General features: G+C 47.0%; 1 protein-coding gene across 6 annotated transcripts in view; it reads left to right on the plus strand.

The window, feature by feature from the left end:
* Positions 1 to 1,412: 1,412 nt before the first annotated feature.
* The window catches only part of UBR5 (ubiquitin protein ligase E3 component n-recognin 5), a 147,496-nt gene continuing 130,499 nt past the window's right edge, over positions 1,413 to 18,409 (plus strand). For all 6 annotated transcript variants that reach the window (XM_038745452.1, XM_038745455.1, XM_038745456.1 and 3 more), the window contains exon 1: positions 1,413 to 1,614. In XM_038745452.1, coding sequence (XP_038601380.1) covers positions 1,553 to 1,614 — 62 coding nt within the window. In that variant the 5' untranslated portion in view covers positions 1,413 to 1,552. The remainder of the gene's footprint in view (positions 1,615 to 18,409) is intronic.

Below are 18,409 nucleotides of genomic sequence, written 5' to 3' on the forward strand. Positions count from 1 at the left end.
TTGCACCTAGTAAGCGCTTAATAAATCCCATCATTATTATTATTATTATTATTATCAGCTGTGCAACTTTGGGCAAGTCACTTCTCTGTCCCTCATCTGTAAAATGGGGACTGAGACTGCGAGCCCCACGTGGGGCAACCTGATCACCTTGTAACCTCCCCAGCGCTTAGAACAGTGATTTGCACATAGTAAGCGCTTAATAAATGCCATCATTATTATTATGATCATCAACTTTAAGACTTTGGGCAAGTCCCTTCTCTGCTCCTCATCTGTAAAATGGGGACTGAGACTGTCAGCCCCACGTGGGGCAACCTGATCACCTTGTAACCTCCCCAGCGCTTTGCACATAGTAAACGATTCATAAATGCCATTATTATTATTATTGCGCTTAATAAATGCCATAATAATAATAATAATTATTATTATTATTATCAGCTGTGCGACTTTGGGCAAGTCACTTCTCTGCCCCTCATCTGTAAAATGGGGACTGAGACTGCGAGCCCCACGTGGGGCAACCTGATCCCCTTGTAACCTCCCCAGCGCTTTGCACATAGTAAAAACTTCATAAATGCCATTATTATTATTATTATTACGCTTAATAAATGCCATTATTATTATTATCAGCTTTGCGACTTTGGGCAAGTCACTTCTCTGCCCCTCATCTGTAAAATGGGGACTGAGACTGTGAGCCCCACGTGGGGCAACCTGATCACCATGTAACCTCCCCAGCGCTTAGAACAGTGCTTCGCACATAGTAAGCGCTTAATAAATCCTATTATTATTATTATTATTATTATTATTAGCTGTGCGACTTTGGGCAAGTCACTTCTCTGCCCCTCATCTGTAAAATGGGGACTGAGACTGCGAGCCCCACGTGGGGCAACCTGATCCCCTCGTAACCTCCCCAGCGCTTTTCGCAGAGTAAACGCTTCATAAACGTCATTTTTTATTATTATTATTGCTTTTAATAAACGCCATCATTATCATTATGATTCTCATTATCAAAGCAGTGGGAGGTGTCTTCGCGTGAGGGGGAGGGCCCCGGCGGCCATGTCCCCCTCCCTGAGGGAGGCCTCCCTCCCTCCGTCCCTCCCTCAGCACGTGCTCCCCTCAGGGCTCCTTCCTCCCGGCCCCTCCGCCTGAGGGGGGGCCGGAGGACCAATGGGCGGCCGCCTTGCTGGCAGGTGGCGCTCCGGCGGGGCGTCGGCCAATGGGCTTCGCCGTTGTAGCCGTGGCCGGGCTCCTCCCCCCCGCCCTCCGGAGGGGGAGAAAGTAGGGCAGAAGTGAAGATGGCGGCGGCGGCGGCGGCGGCCGGGCGGTGAGCGCGGAGCGGCCCGGTTTCTCCCCCCCCCCTTTCCCCCCCCATCCCTCCGCCCCGCCGCCTTTGGTTCCCGTCCATCCCGCCATCTTTTTTTCCCCCTCCATCCGGGCCGTCTCGCTCCTCCCGTCGTCCCGGTCGGGCTGCGTACTGAGCGCCCGTTTGCCGGTCCTGCGCGCCCGCGCGCGCGCTCGGCCCGCCACCATCACCACCACCATCACCACCACCACCACCATGACGTCCATCCATTTCGTCGTTCACCCGCTGCCGGGCACCGAGGACCAGCTCAATGACAGGTATTTATTTATTTTACTTGTACATATATATTCTATTTATTTTATTTTGTTAATATGGTCTCCCTTCAAAGCCCTCCTGAGAACTCACCTCCTCCAGGAGGCCTTCCCAGGCTGAGCCCCTTCCTTCCTGTTCCCCTCTCCATCCCCCCCATCTTACCTCCTTCCCTTCCCCACAGCACCTGTATATATGTCCCATCATACCTCCTTCCCTTCCCCACAGCACCTGTATATATGTTCGTACATATTTATTATTCTATTTTACTTGTACATGTTTATTCTATTTATTTTATTTTGTTCATATGTTTGGTCTCTTCCTCCTTTCAAGGCCCTACTGAGAGCTCACCTCCTCCAGGAGGCCTTCCCAGACTGAGCCCCTTCCCTCCTCTCCCCCTCGTCCCCCTCTCCATCCCCCCATCTTACCTCCTTCCCTTCCCCACAGCACCTGTATAGATGGATATATGTTTGTACATATTTATTAATTTTACTTGTACATATCTACTCTATTTTATTTTGTTAATGTGGTCTCTCCCTTCAAGGCCTTACCTCTGAGAGCTCACCTCCTCCAGGAGGCCTTCCCAGACTGAGCCCCTTCCTTCCTCTCCATCCCCCCATCTCACCTCCTTCCCTTCCCCACAGCACCTTTATATATGTATATATGTTTGTACATATTTATTACTCTATTTATTTATTTTACTTGTAAATATCTATTCTATTTATTTTATTTGGTTAATATGGTTGGTCTCTCTTCCGCCCTTCAAGGCCCTACTGAGAGCTCACCTCCTCCAGGAGGCCTTCCCAGACTGAGCCCCTTCCTTCCTCTCCATCCCCCCATCTCACCTCCTTCCCTTCCCCACAGCACCTGTATATATGTATATATGTTTGTACATATTTATTACTCTATTGTACTTGTACATATCTATTCTATTTATTTTATTTTGTTAATATGTTTGGTCTCTCGCCCTTCAAGGCCCTAGTGAGAGCTCACCTCCTCCAGGAGGCCTTCCCAGACTGAGCCCCTTCTTTTCTCTCCCCCTCGTCCCCCTCTCCATCCCCCATCTTACCTCCTTCCCTTCCCCACAGCACCAGTATATATGTATATATGTTTGTACATATTTATTACTCTATTGATTTTACTTGTACATATCTATTCTATTTATTTTATTTTGTTAATATGTTTGGTCTCTTCCGCCCTTCAAGGCCCTACTGAGAGCTCACCTCCTCCAGGAGGCCTTCCCAGACTGAGCCCCTTCCTTCCTCTCCCCCTCGTCCCCCTTTCCATCCCCCATCTTACCCCCTTCCCTTCCCCACAGCACCTGTATATATGTTTGTACCTATTTATTACTCTATCTTGTACATATCTATTCTATTTATTTTATTATGTCAGTATGTTTGATTTTGTTCTCTGTCTCCCCCTTTTAGACCGCTGTTGGGTAGGGGCCGTCTCTATGTGTTGCAGACTTGTACTTCCCAAGCGCTTAGCACAGTGCTCTTCACACAGTAATGGCTCAATAAATACGATTGATTGATTGTTAAGCGCTTACTATGTGCAAAGCACTGTTCTAAGCGCCGGGGTGGGATGCAAGGTGATCAGGTTGTCCCACATGGGGCTCACAGTCTTAATCCCCGTTTTTCAGATGAGGCAGCTGAGGCTCAGAGAAGTGAAGTGACTTGCCCAAGGTCACACAGCAGGCATGTGGCCGAGCCGGGATTAGAACCCACGACCTCTGATTCCCAAGCCCGGGCTCTTTCCACTGAGCCATGTTGCCAACTTGTACTTCCCAAGCGCGTAGTCCAGTGCTCTGCACACAGTAAGCGCTCAATAAATACGATTGATTGATTGACAGGTACCAAGGGCGACCTTGTAAATATTTATTTTCTTTTGCTGATACGTTTTGCTGTTGTCCGTCTCCCCCTTCTCGACTGCGAGCCCGCTGTTGGGTGGGGGCCGTCCCTATACGTTGCTGACTTGGACTTCCCAAGCGCTTAGTACAGTGCCCTGCACCCAGTAAGCGCTCAATAAATATGAATGAATGAAGTCTGTCTCCCCCTTCTCGACTGCGAGCCCGCTGTTGGGTGGGGACCGTCCCTATACGTTGCCGACTTGGACTTCCCAAGCGCTTAGTACAGTGCCCTGCACCCAGTAAGCGCTCAATAAATACAATTTAATGAATGAATGAATGAAGTCCGTCTCCCCCTTCTCCCCGCTGTTGGGTGGGGACAGTCCCTGTACGTTGCCAACTTGGACTTCCCAAGCGCTTAGTACAGTGCCCTGCACCCAGTAAGCGCTCAATAAATACGATTGAATGAATGAATGAATGAAGGACCCCCGTCTTGCCCCCCGGGTCGCCATCCCGGGGTCCCCCCCCCCCCCGGAGAAGCGAGAGCGGGGGAGACGACGAGGAGGGAGGAGTCTCCGGGAATCCATATTAGCCCGACTCGAATGGAGACGGACAATGCGGAGCGGGGGTGGGCCACCGGGAAGGAGGCCCGAGCCTTTGAATGATAATAAAGCCATTTATTAAGCGCTTACTACGTGCACGGCACTGTTCTAAGCGCCGCATCTCGGTCCTTGAAGGAGGAGGAGCAGGCCTGGAAGCGCCATGATTACTCCTGCTCCGATGAGTAGGATGTTTTTTTTTTCCCTTTCTCTCCCCCCCCCCATGGCGGGTTCAATCCGGGAAGGAATCGGCTTCAAAAACAAGGAGAGAGGAGACGACCCAATGTTGGGTAGGGACTGTCTCTATATGTTGCCAATTTGTACTTCCCAAGCGCTTAGTACAGTGCTCTGCACATAGTAAACGCACAAGAAATATGATTGATTGATTGATTGACGAGGACTGGATGCCGGGCCCTCCTTTTTGTTGTTTTTTTTTTTTCCGGATCATCGCCTTTTTTATCCAACCCCCTCCCCAGTAGAAGACGGTGGCTACTCCGGTTGGGTGCCCAGTTCGCCCTGCCGCTTTCCATTCATTCGTTCATTCCTTCCATCGTGTTCACGGAGCGCTTACCGTCTGCAGAGCACTGCACTAAGCGCTTGGGAAGTACAGATTCATTCCGTCCATCGTAATGATGGAGCGCTTACCGTGTGCAGAGCACTGCACTAAGCGCTTGGGAAGTACAAATCGCTTAGTACAGGGCTCTGCACACAGTAAGCGCTCAATAAATACGATTGATCGATTCCTTCCATCGTAATGATGGAGCGCTTACTGTGTGAAGCGCTTGGGAAGTACAGATTCATTCCTTCCATCGTAATGATGGAGCGCTTACTGTGTGCAGAGCATTGCACTAAGCGCTTGGGAAGTACAGATTCATTCCTTCCATCGTAATGATAGAGCGCTTACTGTGTGCAGAGCATTGCACTAAGCGCTTGGGAATTAGTCATTCCTCCCATCGTAATGATAGAGCGCTTACTGTGTGCAGAGCATTGCACTAAGCGCTTGGGAAGTTCAGATTCATTCCTTCCATCATAATGATGGAGCGCTTACTGTGTGCAGAGCATTGCACTAAGCGCTTGGGAAGTACAGATTCATTCCTTCCATCGTAATGATGGAGCGCTTACTGTGTGCAGAGCATTGCACTAAGCACTTGGAAAGTACAGATTCATTCCTTCCATCGTAATGATGGAGCGCTTACTGTGTGCAGAGCATTGCACTAAGCGCTTGGGAAGTTCAGGTTCATTCCTTCCATCGTAATGATGGAGCGCTTACTGTGTGCAGAGCATTGCACTAAGCACTTGGGAAGTACAGATTCATTCCTTCCATCGTAATGATGGAGCGCTTACTGTGTGCAGAGCATTGCACTAAGCGCTTGGGAAGTACAGATTCATTCCTTCCATCGTAATGATGGAGCGCTTACTGTGTGCAGAGCATTGCACTAAGCGCTTGGAAAGTACAGATTCATTCCTTCCATCGTAATGATGGAGCGCTTACTGTGTGCAGAGCATTGCACTAAGCGCTTGGGAAGTATAGATTTATTCCTTCCATTGTAATGATGGAGCACTTACTGTGTGCAGAGCATTGCACTAAGCGCTTGGGAAGTACAGATTCATTCCCTCCATCGTAATGATGGAGCGCTTACTGTGTGCAGAGCATTGCACTAAGCGCTTGGGAAGTACAGATTCATTCCTTTATTCTATTTATTTTATCTTGTTAATATGTTGTGTTTTGTCGCCTGTCTCCCCCTTTAGACTGTGAGCCCGCTGTTGGGTAGGGTAGGGACCGTCTCTATATGTTCCAAGCTTGTACTTCCCAAGCGCTTAGTACAGTGCTGTGCACACGGTAAGCTCTCAATGAATACGATTGAATGAATGAATTCCTTCCATCGTAATGATGGAGCTCTTACTGTGTGCAGAGCATTGCACTAAGCGCTTGGGAAGTACAGATTCATTCCTTCCATCGTAATGATGGAGAGCCTACTGTGTGCAGAGCATTGCACCAAGCGCTTGGGACATACAAATCGGCAACAGATGAGAGACAGTCCCTACCCAACAGCAGTCGTATTTATTGAGCGCCTACTGTGTGCAGAGCACTGGGAAGTACAAATCGGCAACAGATAGAGACGGTCCAAAATAAATGACCGGAGTCAGGCCTTCCCAAGGGTGGACCTTACCTAGTTGTCACCCCTTTTCTTCCTCAAAGAGGAGGGACCGTTCTGGCCTCGGATCTCCCCTCCCCCGCCTGTTCGGGATGCTGAAATTCAGTCATTCCGTCGTATTTATCGAGCCCTCGCTGTGTGCAGGGCACTGGACTAAGCGCCTGGGAAGGACAAATCGGCAGCAGATAATGCAGAGCGGCGAGGCCCACCGAGATAAAAAAGTTCCTTCCCGGTTCATTCATTCAGTCGATCGTATTTACTGAGCGCTTACTGTGTGCAGAGCACTGTACCCGGCTGCAAAACAACTCAGAGGGGAGGTCGAGCCCTTCCTGGGGGGGCTTAATCTTTTGCAGGACCGGAAAGAAGGTCAAGAGACGGGTCCGTTGCGTTCATTCAGTCGTATTTATTGAGCGCTTAGTGTATGCAGAGCACTGGACTAAGCGCTTAGTATCAGCCCCTCCGTCACCCCTTTCCTCCCCGATCTGCTTCCGGAGGCCTGGAGGGTCACCTCCTCTTCTTCTTCCTCCTCCTCCTCTTCCTTTTCTTCCCCCTCCTCCTCTTCCTCTTCTTCTCCCTCCTCCTCTGCTCGCCCAAGGTGGCCCTGGACCCAAGGTGAGGCGTTGGTGGTGATGGTTTATCCCGGGTGATCCGGTGACACAATTTGCACGAGGCCTTGTCGGTCCCGCGCGTCCCCCAGGGAGGAAGAGGCCTAGGTTTTGCGGCCTAGAGCTGGGCCTCCAGTTGATGGTCTTAAAAACCTCCTCATTGCAGCCCTCCAGGCTCTCAGCCCACCGGGCAGCAAGATCTCCTGCTGCTCCACCGCCTTCAGGACGCCCTCCCTTTGGCCGCGGCCCCGGCCCCTTCTTTTAGGGGCGCACACGTGGGTAGAAAATCAAAGTTAAAGCTGCACGCTTCTAGTTCGAGCCCCATCTTTTCTCCGATATCCTGGAGGAACTTTGGATCTTCCCCTCCTTTGACCGGATGCCACCAGGCGACCTTTCGAAACTGTGTCCGAAGGGATATCAGAAACCGTCTCACGCCATCCGTTTAGAGCTGTAGGATCAGGGAGCTCGTTTTCTGATTTGTGCGTCGCGTTCTTGTTACGGAAAACAGGAAAGCTGTGATGCCGAAGGTAGGTTCGGGGACATGGGGCACGGCTCTCTTTAAATGCTCGTGCCAAAAAAATGTAGTTTATCATCAGACGGGGAGGATGGCTGGGTGCACCCAGCACTAATGGAAATCTGTGCTTTTTGTTTTTATTGACCAGCGTTTGTATTACCATGTTGCAGTATGACTATACTAAAAACTGTATCAGTTACTCTTATCTGTGTGGATTTCACAGGTGGTCTTCTGGAATTTATGTTCCTCCGTAAAACTCACTCATTTCTGTAATGATCTATTTTCCAAAATATTCAATATACCATTTTACAAAGGTGGTACTCTAGTGCAACCAAGATTCTCCCACTATTCTTTGATTGCTTCTCAGTTTTAATTCATCGGCTCCTCTTCTGCCACCCATTCATTCATTCAATTGTATTTATTGAGCGCTTACTGTGTGCAGAGCAGTGTACTAAGCGCTTGGGAGGTACAAGTTGGCAACATATGGAGAAGGTCCCTACCATACCTTAACTCATTCCTGGGTGTCCGGCCGGGTTCTTTTCTGGGTCCCCCACCCTTCTCACTCTACAGGGGAGGTAATCTGCTCACATGGCCTCAGCTTCCATCTTTATTTGGACACCTCTCAAATCTACCTCTTCTAGCCCTGACCTTTCAATCTCATCCACAATTCTGCTGCATCTCTTTTTGCCTCTAGAACTTCTCCACTTGGCTGTCCTGCTGACACCTCAAATTTAAAATGGCCTAAATGAAGCTAGTCATCTTCCTTCCTGAATCCAACTGCCCCTGTTATCTGTCAGCAACCCAGCAGCCTCCCTTGATTCCTCACTCCGTTAACCCTGCCGGATCCTGCCTGTTCTTCCCACAGTATCTCCCAGATCTGCCCCTTCCTGCCCATCCAAAACTACTACTCTGGTCCAAATTCTGGTCCTATTGTGACCAAGTCATTTATTTTATCACCCTCCCTGTTTTCAGCCTCTCCCTTCTCCAATCTGCTGCACGATGCTGCATGGATCAGCTTCCTGAAGTGTCTCTCAGCACACAGCTCTCCTTTCCTCAGGACACTTCATCGTGTCCTCATTTTCCTCTGCGTCAAGTAGAATCAATCAATCGTATTTATTGAGCGCTTACTGTGTGCAGAGCGCTGTACTAAGCACTTGGGAAGTACAAGTTGGCAACATATAGAGATAGTCCCTACCCAGCAGTGGGCTCACAGTCTAAAAGTAGAAACGCCTCACAATTGGCTTCAAGGCTCTCTCCATACTCTTCACGTCTGCTCTCTCCACCTCCCATTCCCCAACTCGCTTTTCTTTCTTGCTTTGCACATAGTAAGCGCTTAATGAATGCCATTATTTTCTTTCTTCCCAACTCGAACCTTACCCTCGACTCTTGCCTCCCTTCTTTTCCTCATGCCGTTCCCTGGCTTGGAATTCCCTGCCTCCACAAATCTGACAAGACTTAAGCCCTCCTTCATTTAGAGCCTTCCCCAAGTGATTCCCAGTATCGCTAGTCTTACCAACCCATCAGCCATCTCTTGCGCTTCGGCAGGAATTTATACCTATGTTCAGCACTACTCAATTGTAATTCCATGAGTTTTATCACATGTCCAGGGCCCTAAATTCAGCTCTGTCACATGCCCGCTGTGTGACTAGTGGCAAGTCACTTAACATCTCTCTGCCTTTCTTCATCTGTAAAATGGGGATTAAATGTTTCTTTTCCCTTCTCCTTAGACTGTGAGCCCACTTTGGGAAAGGAACTGTGTCTAATCCGATTGTCTTGTATCTCGCCCAGCTCTTAACATGGGGATTGGCTTATACGCACTTTACTAATGCCACAATTATTATATTTACATCTGCGTTCAGACCACGTTTCCCCAGTCCTCAAGAAACTCCAGTGGTTGCCCATCCACCTCCGCATCAAGTAAAAACTCCTCTCCATTGGCGTTAACCACCTTGAGCCCTCCTGTCTCACCTCATGGCTCTCGTACTACAACCCAGCCCGCACACTTCGTTCCTCTGTTGGTAACCTTCTCACAGTGCCTCAGTCTCATCTATCTTGCCGTCGACTCCTCGTCCGCATCCCACGTCTGGCCTGGAATGCCCTCCGTCCTCACATCAGGCAGATAAATTTCTGTCTCCCACTTCAAAGCTTTATTGAAGGCACATCTCAAGGAAGCCTTCCCTGACTGAGCACTCCAGTCCTCTCCTCCCACTCCCTTCTGTGCCGCTCATCCTTGCTCCTTCCTTCATCCTCTCTCCCTTCCCTATGACACGTATGTATGTATCTATATATACCTGTAATCTATTGATTTATTTCCTTATTTATATGTAAATATATTTATATTAATGTCTGTGCTGTCTCTCCCTCTAGACTGTGAGCTCGTTGTGGACAGGGAGTGTATTTGATGCTATATTGTACTCTCCCAAGTGCCCAGTAGAGTGCTTTGCACCCAGGAGGTGTTCAGTAAGTGATTATTAATAATAATAGTAATATGTATCAAGATATGGCCTGTTGGAAAGAGTTAGAGGACCCGGTTTCTAATCCAGACTCCACCACTTGTTTGCTGTGTGACTTTGAACAAGTCACTTCACTTCTCAGTGCCTTAGTTGCCTCATCTGTAAAATGAGGCTCGAATGCCTGTTCTCCCTCCTGTGTGGGACAGGGACTGCGTCCCACCTGATGGACTTGTGTCTACTCCGGTGCTTAGGACAGGGCTTGACACATAGTAAGTGCTTAAATACCATTTAAAAAAAAGGTCTATATCATCCATTAAAGTGTAAACTCCTGGTGGGCAGAGAATGTGTTAGTTCTTCGATTTGTACTTCAGCATATTGCACCCAGTGGGTACTCTTTAATGCCGTTATTACTAATGAATCACAGTATTAAGTCCACTCGATTGTCCTATAACTTGGGGGTTACATTCTTGATGAGCCCCTTGCCAAGGGAAGTTTATATTATGTGTTCCGTATTTGATCACTCTCCCTTTTCCAACATCACATCACATTCTGTACAGTTGGACTCACATTGTCCGACAAACTTTCCCTAATCCAAAGTACAGTGCAAGTACATGTTTTGGGAGGTCTGGGTCTGTAGAAAAAACTTAATTGTGCAATTTGTAGATGAGTTTTAGAGGTGCATTTGAGTAGGAATTATGTCTTTTCCTTTGCCTGTATTAGATGCCTTAGGTTCTTCACCAGAGATGTTGAAGAAATGTAAATTTTGGTTTGAAAGCCAACTGTTACAGCTCCACTTAACATTAAACATGCTTTGTTGAGGTTATTGAGCAGAACCTGGAAGCTCACCTTTGGAAGAGTCTGGCAAAATGCAGGCTTGGATTGCCAATAAATCTGAAACTTTAGTCAGGCAAATATACCAAGTAAAAAGTGCTGTTTTGAACTTTTTGTTTTGTGTTCTTGTGGCCTTTATGGAAGAAGGAAGCAAGCCGAATACAGGGAAAGTTAAATTATGCTGCAGGGTTTAGTGGATAGAGCATAGGCCTGGGAGTTAGGTCATGGGTTCGAATCTCGGATCCTCACTTTCTGCTCTGTAACCTTGGACAAGTCACTTCACTTCTCTGTGCCTTAGTTACCTCATCTGTAAATTGGGGACTGAGACTGTGAGCCCCACATGGGGCAGGAACAGTGTCCAACCCAATTTGCTTGTCTCCACCCCAGCACTTAATACAGTGGCTGGCCCATAGTAAGCGCTTAACAAATACCAGAATTATTATTATTACCGTCATTATTATATTACTACTACAGTCTCTGTTAAAATCTGCTCCATCTGCTCCAGAGAATCAGTTTTGCGGAGCATTGTGACTTAACATCAGGTCTTCAACAAACGCAGGTGTATTTTAAGTTTTCAGGTGAGGAAATTTAAGATTAAAGTGTTGTTTGTGGCAGTGTGACTGGCTGTTGAAATTCTTAAAGCCTGTGATTGCAGTTCTTTAAAATACATGTGTTAGCGATGGTCATAAATTCTAAACTGGGCTTTTTGAAAAATGTAGATAGCCCAAAACTATATAATTTCACGATTCCGTGGTTCACATATGTGAATGTGGTGACGTTTTTAAAAGAGATTTTGCATAACAATTTTCTACAGCATCATTTACTGAGCGTCGACTGTGTACAGAACACTGAAGTTCGTGGGAACAGACAACAAAAGTGAAAGATATAATTCCCCTATTTTCACCTTTTTACCCAGTGCTTTGTAAGCTCCTAGGAGTCTAATGGAGGAGATGAATGAACATTCATTTCCTAAATATGAAATGTGAGAGCATTAGATTCCCCCCTAGACTGTAAGCTCACTGTGGGCCGGGAATGGGACTAACAACTCTGCTGTATGGTATGCTCCCAGGCACTTAGTACTCTGCACACAGAAAGCGCTCAAGAAATACCATTAATTTGATGATAAATGGTAAAAACACGAGCAAGCAATTACATAAACCAATACACAAATAATAATAATGATGGTATTAAGCACTTACTATGTGCCAGGCACTGTACTAAGTGTTGGGGTGGATACAAGCAAATCGGGTTAGACACGGTCCCTGTCTTATGTGGGGCTCACAGTCTTAGTCCCACCCCTTTCTCCTCAACACACTATCCAACCTTGGCTTCACAGACGCTGTCCTCTCCTGGTTCTCCTCTTATCTCTCCGGCCATTCATTCTCAGTCTCTTTTGTGGGCTCCTCCTCCCCCTCCCGTCCCCTTACTGTAGGGGTTCCTCAAGGGTCAGTTCTCGGTCCCCTTCTGTTCTCTATCTACAGTCACTCCCTTGGTGAACTCATTCGCTCCCACGGCTTCAACTATCATCTCTACGCTGATGACACCCAGATCTACATCTCTGCCCCTGCTCTCTCCCCCTCTCTCCAGGCTCGCATCTCCTCCTGCCTTCAGGACATCTCCATCTGGATGTCTGCCCGCCATCTAAAACTCAACGTGTCCAAGACTGAACTCCTTGTTTTCCCTCCCAAACCCTGCCCTATCCCTGACTTTCCCATCACTGTTGACGGCACCACCATCCTTCCCGTCTCACAAGCCCACAACCTTGGTGTCATCCTCGACTCCGCTCTCTCGTTCACCCCTCACATCCAGACCGTCACCAGATCTTGCCGGTCTCTCCTCCTCAACATCTCCAAGATCTGCCCTTTCCTCTCCATCCAAACCGCTACCCTGCTGGTTCAGTCTCTCATCCTATCCCATCTGGATTACTGCATCAGCCTCCTCTCCGATCTCCCATCCTCCTGTCTCTCCCCACTTCAATCCATACTTCACACCGCTGCCCGGATCGTCTTTGTGCAGAAACGCTCTGGACATGTTACTCCCCTCCTCAAAAATCTCCGGTGGCTTCCAATCAATCCGCGCATCCGGCAGAAACTCCTCACCCTGGGCTTCAAGGCTGTCCACCCCCTCGCCCCCTCCTACCTCACCTCCCTTCTTTCCTTCTACAGCCCAGCCTGCACCCTCCACTCCTCTGCTGCTAACCTCTTCACTGTGCCTCGTTCTCACCTGTCCTGCCATTGACCCCTGGCCCACGTCCTCCCCCTGGCCTACATCCTCCCCCTGGCCTGGAATGCCCTCCCTCCCCACATCCTCCAAGCTAGCTCTCTTCCTCCCTTCAAAGCCCTACTGAGAGCGCACCTCCTCCAGGAGGCCTTCCCAGACTGAGCCCCCTCCTCCCTCCCCCCTCCTCCCCCTTCCCCCGCCTTACCTCCTTTCCCTCCCCACAGCACCTGTATATATGTGTATGTTTGTACATATTTATTACTCTATTTTACTTGTACATATTTATTCTATTTATTTTATTTGGCTTATATGTTTTGTTGTCTGTCTCCCCCTTCTAGACTGTGAGCCCGCTGTTGGGTAGGGACCGTCTCTATATGTTGCCAACTTGTACTTCCCAAGCACTTAGTCCAATGCTCTGCCCACAGTAAGCGCTCAATAAATACGATTGAATGAATGAATGAATGAATCCCCATTTTACAGAAGAGGTAACTGAGGCACAGAGAAGTGAAGTGACTTGCCCAAGGTCACATGGCAGACAAGAGGCAGAGTGGGGATTAGAACTCGTGGCCCTCTGATTCCCAGGCATGTGCTCTATCCACTATATTAGCATGTATGCTCACTGTGGACAGGGAACCTGTCTAACAACTCATTCATTCATTCATTCATTCAATCGTATTTATTGAGCGCTTACTGTGTGCAGAGCACTGTACTAAGTGCTTGGGAAGTACAGGTTGGCAATATCTAGAGACGGTCCCTACCCAACAGCGGGCTCACAGTCTAAAAGGGGGAAACAGACAACAAAACAAAACATATTAACAAAATAAAATCAATAGAATATGTACAAATAAAATAAATAAAAAAGCAAATCTGGGTGGAGCGCGGCACAAAGCGCTCACCGCCTTTATTCATTCAACTCCATAAGATACTCTCCCAAGCACTTAGTACAGTGCTCTGCGCACCATAAGCACTCAGTAAATATCGATGATAGTTAATGATGATAATATAAATGATAAAAACAAGAGCAAGCAATTAATAATCCAACATACAGATATTAGCATGTAATGCTACTTGTGGGCAGGGAACGTGTCATTTCTTTGCTTTGTGCCTCCTAAGCCCCAAGTATAGCACCTCTCATCCTGTGGGCCTTCAATAAACGCTATTACTACTACACCCGAAGATTGTTAAAGAAATGCCCCTGGTGATTTCTTTTTTCTTTTTTTCTGTAGTAGGACATTGAAGGTTGCGAGGAGTGTTTTGAAGGGAGAGGGGAGGACCAGGAGCTAGCACGGGAATTAAAAAGGACCAGCCAGGGAGGTAGGAAGAGGACCAGGAGGATGCTGTGTTGGCAAAACCAAGGTAAAAGAAAGTTTCTAGTGTCCAAGGCACCTGAGACTTTTGAGCTTTAAGACAGAGAAGAACCCATTAGATTAACCAGAAGTTGAGTACGGCCATTGAGTCGTAGTATTAGTATTGATTGAGCAAAAGCTGGATACAGGGCCTTGTGCTAGGTGTTTAGGAATTATTCATTCAATCATATTAAGCGCTTACTGTGTGCAGAGCACCGTACTAAGCGCTTGGAAAAGTACAATACAACAATAAAGAGTGACAGTCCTTGCCCACAATGAGTTCACAGTGTAGAGGGGGGTAACAGACATCAATACAAATAAACAGACATCAATGCTAATAAATAAAATTACATATATATATATATTTATATATATACTACTTATATATTATATACTTATATATTACTTATATACATATATATTACTTATACACTTATATATTACATATATACTTATATATTACATATAGGGTAACAGACATCAATACAAATAAACAGACATTGATGCCAATAAATAAAATTACATGTATATTTTTATATATGTACTACTTATATATTGTATACTTATATATTACTTATATACATATATATTACTTATGCACTTATATATTACATATATACTTATATATTACATATATTTATATATATATAAAGGTACAAAATAAAGTGACATGTTCTCTCCCCATAACAACTTTACACTTCAGTGGGAGAGACAAACAGAAAAATGCTTACAAGAGTCGTCTAAATCAATTAGCGAATGGACAGTCGAATAACTATATACATACAAGAGTGCTGGAGGATGGGTATAATTAGGCTGAGAAGAGCTAGAGTTGCATGGTATGAGATTCAGGGAAGGCTTGGGGGAGGAGGTAGGATCATAGTAGAGTGACTGTGGGCAGCTGTGAGCCTGGTTTTAGTATCATCATCATCATCAATCGTATTTTTTGAGCGCTTACTGTGTGCAGAGCACTGTACTAAGCGCTTGGGAAGTGCAATTTGGCAACATATAGAGACAGTCCCTACCCAGCAGTGGTCTCACAGTCTAAAAGGGGGAGAAGCACCTACTACGTGTCAAGCGCTGTTGGAAGCATTGGGGTGGATGCCCTGTGAGCCCAGTGTGGGACATGGACTGTGTCCAGCCTGATTATCTCGTCTCTGCCCCAGCGCTTATAGTAGGGTGTATGGCACATAGTAAGCACTTACCTCAGCTGTTAATAACTCCATGTTCATGCCATCCATAGGCATTTGTTTTCATATCCCTCTGCATGTTATACTTACTGGTTGCAAGAAGTGATGGCAAACTGGATGAAGAGAGAGAAGATTCAGGGCCTCTGTCTGCCGAAGCAGTCCCGGAGGGGCACATACAATTTCAAAATGAATAGCGATGACTTGTAAAGAGCAAATACAAGCCTTTGCAGATCTCAGTTAATAACAAGGTATATCGGTGACCTTATCTTTTTCAAATATTTTAAAACTGCTTGAGTCATTTTCTCTTCTCACCTGCCAAAATCTGAATTTTCTCTTCTTACAAATCTTGAAAAGGTTGACTCCTGATTCAAGGCAAGGCATTGCATTTCCTACAGTAGTTTTAGTAGGGGTGAAGGATAGGACTGGAATTCTGTCAAGTAGAAGAAGAATGGACTTATTTTGTTTTCAAGATTATAGAAGAACATCTACAGGTAGTATTTTTTAAGCTCTCAAAGAATTTTTCAAGTTCAGTTAAGTTTGTTTATCCTGATGCTGAGAATGGTATGTGATTCTCAAACGTGAGAGCGGTGTACTTCCATGAGGATTTCAATCCCCCCCCCGCCTTACCTCCTTCCCCTCCCCACAGCACCTGTATATATGTTTGTACGTATTTATTACTCTATTTTATTTGTACATATTTATTTTAATTGTTTTATTTTGTTAATATGTTCTGTTTTGTTCTCTGTCTCCCCCTTCTAGACTGTGAGCCCACTGTTGGGTAGGGACCGTCTCTATATGCTGCCAACTTGTACTTCCCAAGCGCTTAGTACAGTGCTCTGCACACAGTAAGCACTCACTGAATGAATGAATTTCGACTGTTGTCCCGAAGAGAAATTTTAAAATTTAATACGAGGTTCCTCCGAGTTTGGTTCCATCTTTCAGTGTTATCGTAGCTGCTCCGGTCCTGACTGGTGTGAGGGGCCGGAGCGAATCTTTCCTTCCTGGTGTGAGGGAAGTACAGTGCTCTGCACATAGTAAGCGCTCAATAAATACGATTGATGATGATGAGGGTGGCGTAGGACCTTGTCGTGAGGGGGTCTTGTTGCTGCCCTGCATGGAGCACAGCTTGCCACAACCACATCAGCACGGGTGTGGATTGTGGCAACCAGCCCCAGCAAGGGCCGCCCTAGCCCTCTGCCCGGCGGGCAGTGCGGGTCCAGTGTGCGGCCCCCGGATGGGGAGTTCGGCCTCTATTTGTTGGAAATTCTCCAATTTTGGCAAGACATTTCTTGTACCACCAGTGTAATCTCAGATAATAATAATAATAATAATAATAATGGCATTTGTTAAGCACTTACTATGTGCCAAACACTGTCCTAAGCGCTGAGCTGGCGGACCCTCTTCACCGCTGCCACCACTCACGTGGGCTGGGAAGGGGTGGACGAGCGTGGAACCGCCATCCTAACCCACAGCGTGGCTCAGTGGAAAGAGCACGGGCTTGGGAGTCAGAGGTCATCATCATCATCATCAGTCGTATTTATTGAGTGCTTACCATGTGCAGAGCACTGTACTAAGCGCTTGGGAAGTACAAATTGGCAACATATACAGTCCCTACCCAACAGTGGGCTCACAGTCTAGAAGGGGGAGACAGAGAACGAAACCAAACGTACTAACAAAATAAAATAAATAGAATAGATATGTACAAGTAAAATAAATAAATAGAGTAATAAATATGTACAAACATATATACAGGTGCTGTGGGGAAGGGAAGGAGGTAAGATGGGGGGATGGAGAGGGGGACGAGGTCATGGGTTCTAATCCCAACTCCGCCACTTGTCAACTGTGTGACTTTGGGCAAGTCACTTGACTTCTCCGTGCCTCAGTTCCCTCATCTGTAAAATGGGGATTAAGATTGTGAGCCCCAAGTGGGACAACCTGATCACCTTGTATCCTCCCCAGTGCTTAGAACAGGGCTTTGCACATAGTAAGAGCCATCATTATTATTATTATTAACCCCCCTTCGGCCCCTTTCCAGCTCAGAAAGCTGTGTGGGAGACGGTAATGGAGTCACCCACCGAGTGATGGGGACCTGCCACGGGGCTGTGAGCTCGATCTGTTTATTATAGTGGTGTACTCTCCCAAGCGTTCAGTGCAGTGCTATGCACACAGGAAGCGCTCAATAAATACGATCGACTGACTGACGGGGAGGCTGCCTGAGCTCGAGAGCCCCATCTGACATCCTGAAGAGTCAGGTGTGGGTCCCAGACCGTAGGGTCATTCATTCATTCATTGTCGTATCGATTGAGCGCTTACCATGTGTAAAGCACTGTACTAAGCGGTTGGGAGAGTACATTGCAACAGCAAACAGACATATGTTGCCAATTTGTACTTCCCAAGCGCTTAGTGCAGTGCTCTGCACATAGTAAGCGCTCAATAAATACGATTGATGATGATATTCCCTGCCCACGATGAGATCACAGTCTAGAGGACATCTGATCAAGGCCATCCAACTCCAAAAGCTGCAGCCCAGAAGACTTGATTCAACAAGAATCAGAAGTCGATCTCTAGGGATAAACGTCTGCCTGGAGGCAGGGTGGGCTCAGGTAAAAAGCAAAGGACCGGGAATTGGGAGACCAGGGTTCGAGTTCCAGCTCTGCCACCGGCCTGTTGTATGGCTTTGGGCAAGTCACTTTTTAGCTTCTCTGTCCCTCCTTTCCTTCGTAATAAGACAGACTGTGAGCCCCATGTTTGATCTCATAATCTTCCCCGGCACTTGATAGATGCTTATGAGAAGCAGCACGGTGGCCTAGTGGATAGAGCACGGACCTGGCTTCTAATCCCAGCTCTGAAACTTGTCTACTCGGTGTGACTTCGGGCAAGTCACTTTACGTCTCTGTGCCCAAGTTACCTCATCTGTAAAATGGGGGTTAAGACTGTGAGTTCCATGTGGGACATGAACTGTGTCCAACTTGATTAGCCTGTATCGGCCGCGGTGCTTAGTGCAGTGCCTGGCACAAAGTAAGTGCTTAACTAGTACCATTTTTTG

This window comes from Tachyglossus aculeatus, chromosome 4 (assembly GCF_015852505.1).
Source record: "Tachyglossus aculeatus isolate mTacAcu1 chromosome 4, mTacAcu1.pri, whole genome shotgun sequence".
Classification (NCBI taxonomy): Eukaryota; Metazoa; Chordata; class Mammalia; order Monotremata; family Tachyglossidae; genus Tachyglossus; species Tachyglossus aculeatus.